This window comes from Grammomys surdaster, unplaced genomic scaffold, assembly GCF_004785775.1.
Source record: "Grammomys surdaster isolate TR1022 unplaced genomic scaffold, NIH_TR_1.0 99, whole genome shotgun sequence".
NCBI lineage: Eukaryota > Metazoa > Chordata > Mammalia > Rodentia > Muridae > Grammomys > Grammomys surdaster.
Window position 1 is genome coordinate 6,910,815 of NW_021604578.1, and position 11,206 is coordinate 6,922,020.

General features: G+C 44.5%; 1 protein-coding gene and 1 long non-coding RNA gene across 4 annotated transcripts in view; one reads left to right on the plus strand and one right to left on the minus strand.

The window, feature by feature from the left end:
* The window catches only part of LOC114635685, a 28,648-nt gene extending 21,363 nt beyond the window's left edge, over positions 1 to 7,285 (plus strand). For both annotated transcript variants that reach the window (XR_003713512.1, XR_003713510.1), the window contains exon 4: positions 6,343 to 7,285. This is a non-coding gene — a long non-coding RNA (uncharacterized LOC114635685). The remainder of the gene's footprint in view (positions 1 to 6,342) is intronic.
* Ankrd55 (ankyrin repeat domain 55) overlaps positions 1 to 11,206 on the minus strand; it is an 87,199-nt gene that overhangs the window by 30,864 nt on the left and 45,129 nt on the right. For both annotated transcript variants that reach the window (XM_028784159.1, XM_028784162.1), the window contains one exon: positions 4,956 to 5,084. In XM_028784159.1, coding sequence (XP_028639992.1) covers positions 4,956 to 5,084 — 129 coding nt within the window. The remainder of the gene's footprint in view (positions 1 to 4,955; positions 5,085 to 11,206) is intronic.

The following is an 11,206-nucleotide window of genomic DNA, read 5'->3' on the forward strand; positions in this document are numbered from 1 at the left end:
TGTCTCTCTCTGTCTCTCTCTGTCTCTCTCTCTCTCTCTCTCTGCCTGCTCCCTGTGAATCAGCATGTGAGCTCTTAGCTACTGCTCCAGCCCCAAGCCTGCCTGCCTGCTGCCCTGCTCTCCTCCATGGTGATCATAGACTAACACTGTGAAATGGCAAGCCCCCCCATTAAATCATTTCTTTTATAAGAATTTCTTTGACCATGGTGTTTCATCACAGTAATAGAAGAGCAACTAAGACGCTGTCCTTTGAAGGAGGCCCCGTAGGAGGCTGGAAGACCAGTTGGTTATCAGCACATGTCTAGGGACCTGTAATGGTTAATCTTCATTATCAACCTGACTGTATTAGAATCATCAAATTGTCATGCAATCACATCTCTGGGTGTGTCTGTGAAGGTGCTGTCGTAGATGTGTAAACGGATGGCAGACTTACCCTGACTGTGAGCAGCGCTGGAGTCCCAGACTCTATAACAAGGAGAAAGGGAACTGAGCCTGGAAGTTCAACTGCTTCCTGACTGTGGATGCAGTGTGATCAGCTTCCTCCCATGATGCACTTCATCCCTCAAACTTAAAGCCCAAAGTAACCCTTTCATCCTTCACTTGCCTTTGTCATAGCAACAAGGATAATAATTAGATGCAGAGTAAGTTGTATAATGCCTTTCTTTTACAGAAAATTCTGATGCTCTTCCTGCCTTGAATGAAGGGATATAAACACCACTCACCATGTGCTAGTGAGTGTACAAATGGAGGCCAGTGTTTTAGTGCCTGTGCTAACGTCTCCTTAGTCACGTCTCCTTAAAGGACTGTGTGCTTATGACGTGCTAAAGCTGTAGCCAGACAAATTAGACTGGAACTGAGATAGTGAGTCTGCAGAGTAAGCATTTGAGAACTGGCTCCAGGCTAACCAGTGAGAGAAAAGAGCCCAATACCTCTGAACCATTAGAATCTGAACTGCTCTGTTAGCTCTTTTGGGGGCCAGGGTCCTAACTACTGTAGCAGGACAGGAGAATGGAGAGAAAGCAGGACACCTGGGAAGGAAGAGCTGTAACTGACATGTGCATGGTATGTGATTGTCTAGGTAGCACATTTGAAAAGACAGACGCAACCCAAAGCCCAAAAACTAAGTAACAATTCTAACAGGCTTTCAGGATGTAAGACATACTTTATAGAAAAGACAAAATTATTTTTCTATATATTGACAATGAACAAATAGAATTTGAAGTTAGAAACTATTGTTTTGTACATGGTTTGTCTTTTATAAAACTTATTCTCAAATTCAACTTCCAATATAATGTCATCTGCGAGTGTGTGTGTGTGTGTGTTTGAGAGAGGGGGGGAGGAGAAGGCAGGGCAAGAGAGAGAGAGAGAGAGAGAGAGAGAGAGAGAGAGAGAGAGAGAGAGAGAGAGAAGTGTATGCCTGTCTATGTGAAGGCGAGGAGTTGATGTTGACTGCCTTTCCCTGTCACTCTCTACCTTGTTTTCTGGGGCAGGGCCTCTCATTGAACAGGGAGCAGTGAGCTCCAGGGATCCTCATGTCTCTGCCTCCCAACACTAGGATCACAGGGGCACACCTTTATGCCTGCCATTTTATGTGATTGTGCTGTCTCTTCATAACAATAAAACCCTAATGAAGACAGCAAGTAGCATGCTTCTGTTAGCCCAGCTACCACAGTGGTATCCTCTAGACAAGAGAATAGGAAAGAGGTAATGGCTGTGGTAGCAGATGAAGTTAGTTTGTGGCCCTGATGCTTCAACTCTTTACTACTTTGGTTATTTGGGTCAAATACCAAGGCTTAATCATTTCCAAGCATTGTAGTTTCAAATACAATCTCACTGTACAGCCCAAGAGAAAAGCAGGATGCTGAGCAAAGGAATAAAGACCAATGGGAAACAGACTCATTCATGTGGAAACTCTTTCAAAAGAGTGCAGTGCTGGGCCTGTGCAACAAGGAACCCGGCTACAGAGTACCAGTGTAGCAAGGATTTCCACCGTCACTCCTCATCTTTGCAGTATAAAGGGCAGAATACACACCCTGGGAATTTCCTATCGATACTAACCATGTGGAAGGGAGAAGGAACACCAGTCCTCCAGAGCCAGGATTCTTTACATGTTGACATAGTTACCAACTGTCATTGAGTAATTGGAGAAAGCTGCAGACTCTTTCCTCAGAAAAATGTGTGCAAGCACATACCGCATGCACATAGAATAAAAGGAACCTTTTGGTTATTCATTTTACTTCCAGTGACAGATCTTTACAGATGCTCCAGTAAAAAAAAAAAAAAAAAAGTTATTGACCAATGGAGCAAGTACCCGAGGCATTTCCTGTGTGGTCAAAAATGCATGCGCTGAGGATAAAAGTAGATAAGATATTGGTATCCATTAACCTGAGTTCTGTGACAGCAATTCTTAACCCTAGCAGAACATTTAAATTTTGTGGGAGAAGGAAGGAGATTTAAAAATATTCATGTCTGGGCTCCACCTTAGAACAGCTGAAGGAAAACGAAGAGTCAGGCCTAAGCATCTGTATCACTTACAAGCTCTTTAGATGAGCCTAGTATGGCAGACGGAGTGCTGTCATTGACAGCATCATCATTGACGGCAGAGGCTGCCAGCCCTTTAATACACTTCCTCATGCTGTCGTGAACCCCAACCACAAAATTATTTTCATTGCTGCTTCCTAGCTGATATGAACAAGTTTTGCTACTCTTATACACCTTAAAGTCAACATCTGTGTTTTCCATTGGTCTTAGGCAACCCTGTGAAAGGGTCGTTCTCACAAGCCACAGGTTGAGAGATAGAGAGTAGAATCCTCAAATATGACTGCCCAGTCTCTGTAAGAGTTAGAGATTATAACAAAGGAGCTTCACAGGTATGGGTGGCTCTCTCTTCAGGGCTAATTTAGGTGCTCACCTGTGTCTGGTGTAAATGTCACTTTTATTTCCTCAGATGAATTGGAGAGATGAGAGCCATATCCAAGCTTTATGGATACATGGCTGAGCCATGAACATTTCTATCTAACTATCCCTAGGCCTAGGCCTGGAAACTTCTAGTCGTACAATCTAATCTGCAAGCCTGGACCCTGAAGACTTCAGTTCCAGCCTCCATCTCCTCACCTAGACCTAGAGTGTTTCAGCTTCTGAGACTTACTGCTGAATAAACCACTCTTTCCAGCTCCTTCTGAACTCTGGCTGGCTGATTCAACTCAGCTGTTCTGGCTCAAACTCCTCTCCAAGATGACTGATTCAAATTGGCTTCTCTGGGCTTTTGACTGAATGACTCTGCTTGGAAAGACTGCTTGTGAACTCCACGAACTGAAATGCTCCACAAAGAGCTCAACTGAGCTGACTGAATTCTCCCCCACTGCTCTTCAAGTAGCCTCTCTCTCCTGTCCTCATGAAAGTTGGGCATATCCTATCTCTGACTCATTCTGTCAAATCTTTCTCTGATTTGTCACTTTGTCTGCCCTCAATTAAGACATCATTGTTTGGGATTAAAGGTGTGTATTTCAGTCGAAAGGATTAAAGGTGTGTGATATGTCTGCATTCCAGCTGGATCATATCTTTGGATCTGATTCCTTGCCAGAGCAGCCATGTTGCTGGATTAAAGTTCCTTTACAGGCTGGGAAGGAGGAAGGGGGCGGCACATAATGCATGCCTGTCAGAATTACTCAAGGGGAGATTTTTCCAAAGGACACACAGCCTGGAGACAGGAATCAGAGTGCAAATGAATTGAGGATGAATATGTAGAAAACGCTTAATTCTCAGATACCATCTTCACCTAAGCTCAGAATCAACACGAACAGGGAATTGCTTGGGTACTGAACCAGATTCCTTGGGCTCATTGCTACAGCGGTGACCCTTAACTAGTCAGAGGCAATTTCTAAGTGCCCCAAACAGAGCTGGCAGGGAGGGGGCAGGGCATGATTAGATAATGAAAGTATGTAGGTGCACACCAGGGCAGGTGGGCATGACAAAAACATGCCCTGCTCACTTTGTAATGTTGCCCAGGGCTGGGTCCATGCCCTGTGACTGAAGCCAAGTTTAGAGGCACAAAACTGGAACAGTTTCCAAATTGCTTGTTTTCCCCTTACCTCAGGCACACGTGTGAGTCCTGAAACTTGCAGGTGCTGCCCTGCCAACATGAAAACACCAAATGAAACTATATCTGGGTAGCAGAGATGACTCACGAGGCTGGCAGAGGTCTGAGAGACTACCCTGACTGGCCAATGGCAGGGAAGAGTAGGGGTGTATGCATAGGCATCAGAAGCCAAGGTTGCTGAAGGAAGCACCCAACAACTCTCCTTGAGGGTGTGAATAGATCTAACTCCGCTCAACAGGATAGACTTCAGAGCTATTAGATGTCTCTACTCTCTCTCTCTCTCTCTTGTCTCAGTCTGTTTGACTTTCCTTGATTTGTAGAATTCACAGGCCTAGGCTGCTACTTATGGCCATGTGGATTGAGGTGGCTCAACTCCCGTGACAGTGATGCAGGAGTGTGACTCATTGTATTCCACTGTTCTGTACAAAAGTCAGGGTCATTTGCAATGGTTGTCTGTGGAGGGTTGGGATGGAAGAAAGTCGGTGAGCTCTGGTCCAAAGACTGAAGGAATTTGCCTGGGAATTCTCTGAGGGTTTCTGGAAGTCAATAGTAAGCATTGAATGTAAAGGAGAATATTATGGATGTGTGGTATGGTTGTGTGTGTGTGTGTGTGTGTGTGTGTGTGTGTGTGTATGTGTGTGTGTGTGTATGTGTGTGTGTGTGACTTAATGTTGTCTTTCTGGATATAGGAGGAGGGTAAAAGAGCAGAGACAGTCTTCATTGGTTTATCATATTAATTTCAGATAAATACCAGGACGAGCATGGTTCCCACTTTCATAGTTGACCTGTGCAGAAATTAGTTATCATGGCTTTATATTATTTAAAGTGGAGACAAGCTCACAGCCTGCTTTCTCACCTGGACTGCCCAGTGGAGAGCTGTTTTAAAGTCCTTGTCCACAAGGGTAGGGTCTGCCCCCTTCTTCAACAGCATTTGGGTGTGTTGAGGTCGGTTGTGGAAAGCTGCCCAATGGAGTGGTGTCATCCCCTGAAATACAATGATCAGAGAGGACAGAAATGAACACAGGCTCCTAAGAGGAAACAAGATACAGTCTTCGGAAAACACACGCATTGCTGTTACTTTGTTACTTCGTTCATTCATTAAAAGGTTTGCTCAAGGGTTAATTGATGATGAACTTTCTGCCAAGTTAGTAGGTGTTGAGGATACTAAAGTGAGTATAAAGATCAGGATGCCTGGCCTCATGGGGGTTGGGCTGTGTTAAAATAAAGGAAGACAGTGAATGCACACGGAGGAATCGGGATTTCCCTGACTGGCAGAGACCACGCAGAGCATAACCAAGAGAGGAAGGTCTGTTCTAAAACAGGCTTTTGTGAGATGGGTTGAAGGAAGAGGGATGCCAGCACCAAGCCACATAGCTGAGGACATTCACAGGGACAGCATTTGAGACAGCAATCATGGAAGAATATAAACCTCCAACAAGTCCTACACACTGTGTGACTGCTGAGGTCCCAGTGCCTAGAACAGAGGCTGTGCTGTGAATGAATGAATGAATGAATGAGTGAATGAACAAGTAGAGAAGAGGAGAGGAGAGGAGGAGAGGGGAGGGGAGGGGAGGGGAGGGGAGAGGAGAGGTGAAATCCAAGATAGGCTGATTCTGGGAGGCCGGTAGGAATACCAGTCCTGCATAAAGCATTTGGATTTTATTTCACGTCAGTGGAAACACAGTGGTGGATTTCAAGTGGATGTTGGAACGATCTGATTTACAGTGTTATGAGGAACTCCTGGGAGAATGGAGCTAGCCGAGTCTATCTGACGCAGCTCCGCCTCTCTGAGAACTGAAGGTCATATAGTTAAGGGATGACCTGATGGCAAGTGATTTCATGCTGGGCAAGGGTAGCCTCAAGAAACAGCGGTATTTGGGAGTATGACAGGAGAGATGGCCTCTCCCTGATCACACCTCTCACCTGCATGAAAACATTCAAAGTGAACTGAGTTTAGGATTCCCGAGGAAAGGCCAAGGCACAGGGAAGCTTTGGAGTTTCTCTTCTACAGTTATTCCTGAAGACAGCATGAAGACAGAGTGAGTAATAGGCCCACTCTGCTGCATAGGATGAGCTGGGTGTAGGTGACAACCCTTGATCTGGTCACCCCAGAGTATTTATTGATCCAGAAATTCGTAAGAGTTCTTACAGCTGTTATCTTACTTCATCCTCCAAACCACCTTCTGGTGTAAAGGCTATGGAAATCTCTCCCCATGTTCTCAAGATATTTCTTCTTCTCCTAGGACATACAATCAGACCACGTTCTAAGCTCTCTACACCTGGGTCAGCCATGCAACTGAGTTCTAACCATTGGAAAATGAACAGAAGGCACAAAGACTCCCTTGAAGCCTGGTCTAGAAAGCATACCTTTCTCCACACCTGTTTTCTCTTCTCATCTCACTGAGTGTGGAGGAGGACAGGGCTGTAGACGAGGATGGGACCACACCACTGCGAAGCCCAAGACCCTAACTGAAGACAGATCATCAGAGAACAGATCCACCTCACCAATCATCATCATCATCATCATGATGAGAACCAAAATGTATTGTCTTATGCCCGAACATCAATATTTTGTGTCACCAGAGCAGCTAGCGAACCCTGATCTCTGCCATTGTCCTCTAGAAGAAGAAATAGCCCTAGTGAAGTGTTCAAGTCTAGTGAGAGCACAACTGAGCCCAAGGTCTAAGGACTGTGGAACACTGGGCTTCGGATGCTAAATCTCCTCAACCTGTGTCATATTTTAAATCTCTAATTCATGGTGCATTTGCAGGTTTCAAGTTTCAAGAGTCCTCTAATATTGAGCCTCTAGAGCTGGTCTTGGGGCTGTTTAATAAATTGATTCCATGTGAAAAGGAATATTGACCTAAAGACATTGGGGCTTGTCTACTTGATACAACTGCTGCATTTTCTCATGGAATGCAGAGTCACTCTCCAAGTTTCTATGGATCTTCTTCATTTTCAGTTGGGCCACTGGGATTAAAATTCCAAGCACAAGGAAACCGGATTCTTTTTATTTTATTTCACATTGATCACTCCTTCTCTAATGAGATCCTGTTTCAATCACTGGCTTCATGATAGCTGGGCTCTTGTCCGCCTGTCTAAATCCTGAAAGTTCTGAGCAGTGTTGCGACCACTGCAGTTGCTAAGAGAAGGCTACTTATTAAGTAAATGAATGACTTCTACCTGCTCTTGACTACGTTTCTTGATTTTTGCACAATTTGGCTTTGCCTTGTATCGATTTGTATTTTTGTGTGTGTGGTATATGCTCGTGTGTGTACTCGTGTGTATGTGGGTGAAAATGTATATGAATGTGAGTGTATGTGAATGTAGAAGCCAGACGTTGATGTCCAGTGTCTTCCTGGGTTGTTTTCTACCTAACCTTTGAAACAATTGAAGTTGTACCTCACTGAATTTCCTGGGCTTGCTGGCAGGTGAGTGCCAGGGACCCACCTGTCTCTGCTTCTGTAGCACTAGGTTCACATTGTACTTGGCTTCTTATGTGGTCCCAAACTTAGGTCCTTAAGACTGAGCAGAAGGATTTTGATGGCTGAGCCACTTTCCCAGCCCCAGCTTTGCATTTTTAGATACACATAAGAAGATATAGAATGAATTCTCCATACAAAATAAACTTGTTTGATGCTTGCTGTTGCCAACTTATCAGTCCGCACTTCAGAATCTTTTGGTGAGTGTTTCCAAAAGATCTCATTCTTAGAACTACTATTAACCGAGGAGATGGCTCAGTTCATGAAGTGCTTGACTCAAAAGCAGAAGAAACTGAGTTTGGATCCCCAGCAGCCATTCTAAAAAGCCAGGCCTCGCAGCAGGCATTTGTAACACCAACATTGAAGAGATGGAAGGAGGAGGATCCCGGAGCTTGCTGGCCAGTCAGTCTAGCTGAATTGGTGAGCCTCAGGCTCACCGAGATACTCCCATCTCAAAAACTAAGGTGGAGCCCAACTGAGAAAGGCATCCAATATTGACCTCTAGCCTCTGCATATGAACACACATACATAAAAGCATGAATGTACACACACACACACACACACACACACACACACATACACACACAAGGAAATGTGCAATAGATAGCAGTGACTGTATAAAACTGTGACTTAAACACAGGGGAATTCACTGAAAACATGGTTGTAAATAACACTGTGGTTATGCAAGGCTAGCAATTGTGACCTACTTGGACTTGCTACACTGTAAACATCATTCTTTTAAAACAATAAAACATCCAAGGGCAACTCCTGCACGCTTTGGTAAAGGAGTAGGACAATAAGAATGTTACTATGTTTTAAAAACATTTATTGATTTATTTTGTTTGTTTGTTTTGTGCCAGAACACATGTGGAAGTCAGAGGACACCTTGTAGCTTTGGGTTCTTTTTCCTGGATAGATCTCAGGCTGCCTGGCCTGCTGGCAAGCACCTTTCCTGCTTAGCTATTTGGCCAACACAAATGTTAACTTTGTACACCTATTTGGCACCAAGAAATCTGTGTGTATCATCTCATTGAATTTTTACAGTGGCCCTAAGGATAGGAATTTTAGAATAATTTTTAAAGAGAGGAAGCTGAAGTAGACAGGTTAAGCAGTTTACCTAAGACACTGGCTGAGTACTCCGTAAGGCTGGAATTCAAATCTATGTGTCCGTGGTTCTGGAGAAAAATGATTTTCATCATATTGGTAGATTTTTATGCTTAGAAAGGAACTCAGGTGCTAGGAAACTGTGGTGTGTGTGTGTGTGTGTGTGTGTGTGTGTGAGAGAGAGAGAGAGAGAGAGAGAGAGAGAGATCTTAGATGATTCAAGTCTTGTCACTTTACGCAATGGTAGTTCTCACTAGGGTACAGGTTGTCTCCTATAGTATTAGCTGTGCTATTTGCCTCTAGGTTTCTTCTAAAAGCTAGTAACACTTTAGAAATGACTCCTTTGTTGTTTTTGAGACAGTTTCTGTGTGTAACCCTGGCTATCCTAGAACTCACTCTGTAGACCAGGATGGCCTCCAACCTCCCTCTGCCTTCCAAGTGCTGGGATTAAGGGTGTTTGCCACTATTGCCTGGATAAGGTTAATATTTTAAATGTAATTTTTACCCTGCTTTCGTTGGTTAGAAAAGCAGTTAGGCATTGCCAAACCTTCATCTGCAGCAGTTCACTCTGGAAGAATAGTAACTGGCCTCTTCTCGTTTCCCCTTTTAAACTGAGTGTTGGGATTAAAGGCGTGGACAATTACTCCTGGCTAGAAATAACTCTTTTCAGCCACCAACTATGACTTGCCTTAACTTCCCTGAATATTATTACATTGTAAACATTTGTAAACTTTCAGTCAAGAGAAATTTCCTGTTGCTTCCCCCTCTACCCCCACCCCCAAAGCTGAGCTAATGAGAAATAAAAATAAATCATCCTCATAGCATTCAAAGCTTTCAAAAGCTCATGGGGAAGCGGGGTAAGTCATTCAGGCAGCTGGGCAGCCACAGATATTGTGCAAGCCATCCTCCAGGAGCATTTTTTTCTACAACTGCTTCCTCCTTTCCTCAGTTTCTGTGGAGCCTGCAGGCGGTCAGGCTGCGCTGGTGAAGGCTCTGGGGACTATATACAGACAGGCTTCATTCAGGCTTGGAGGCTGGTCTGTGCTAAGCAGTGGTAGACATCACAATGGAAATGGGAAACATGTAAATGTGTAAGCGGCCTATGGTACCAGGGACACAGCCAGCATTCAAGATATGTTTTCTAGAAGTAGTGAATTCCAGCTTCTCAAGAATCTCTAGACACAGGGAGTACGGAATCTATTGGATGTGAGATGGCTACCCTCATCTGCTTTTCCCTCCATCTGTCTTCTCGGCTCCATTGAGGGTTTAGTTGGACCACAGAAACATTCAGGAGGTGAAAACTGAAGAGTCATAGACATGGTGCACAGAAGTCCCCAGATGGCCTTGGTGACAGTGGAATTCCATTTTTATGAAAAATAAACAGACATCAGTTCAAAGTTAGGAATATAAGCTCTCCAGAATGCGTTTCTTTGACATAGGGTGTGTCTTGATGTTCTCGGAGGACTCAGTGCTGGTTGTAGCTGGTGGTACACAGGAAGGCCGTTGTGAAACAGCACTCTTATACGGATGAGTAACCCTGTGTCCTGAGCCCAGGATGTGCCATTTCAGCATCTGCTTAGCTGACAGGTACTAAAAGAATCTCAGATCTCCCCCTCTGGCAACCGTTGCTTTTTTTTTTTCTGAACCAGAAATCAGATTCGTGTGAAGCAATTTTACTACCTCTCTTAACACTGAAGCATGCAGAGAGTGATGTTGGTGTGACCACATGAAGCTCTGGGCTTGTCCTAGGGATTCAGAGGACAGAACAATAGCAGGGAGCTGAGAGATCCACAGAACATCCCTACTCCTTGAAGGGTCTAGAACGGCAAGGAAGCTCAGCCTCACCCTCCCTCGTTGATATTTAAAAACTGAATGAAAAAAATGAGGCCATGACTGTTCCTAGACATGAACTGAGAAGCTTTACTGTGTATGAACTGGACCATGAGAGAGGGGGAGGGGAGAGAGAGAGGAAGAGAAGAAAGACGGTGGGTAAAAGGCAGAAGCGTGCCAGGTGACCAACCAAGAGGCTAGGAGGCTGAGTGTCCAAAACGGCTGAGGTTATGCAGGAAAGAGAAGCTGGGGGCAGGGAAGGGGAAACCTATCCATGCAGCAAAACACGAGTAAGAATTTCTTGGTCTTGAATCTATAGGATGTTTTTGAAAGATGCTAAGTGATAGAAAATATTCGTTTTTGGGAATAGATGCTGGAAATAAATAAATTTGATTATTTTAAAGTATGTGTGTATGTATGTGTGCAAGAGAGAGACGTGCATACCAGTCACTGTCTGAGGAGGCCAGGGAAATTCAGTTCCCTGACACTGGATTTATAGGTGATTATGAGTCACCCTGACACGGGTGCAGGGGACTAAGCTTCAGACTCCTGCAAGAGTAGTACATACTCTTAATCACTGAGCTATCTCTCCAGGAAAAACTCTCTCTCTCTCTCTCTCTCTCTCTCTCTCTCTCTCCCTCTCCCTCTCCCTCTCCCTCTCCCTCTCCCTCTCCCTCTCCCTCTCCCTCTC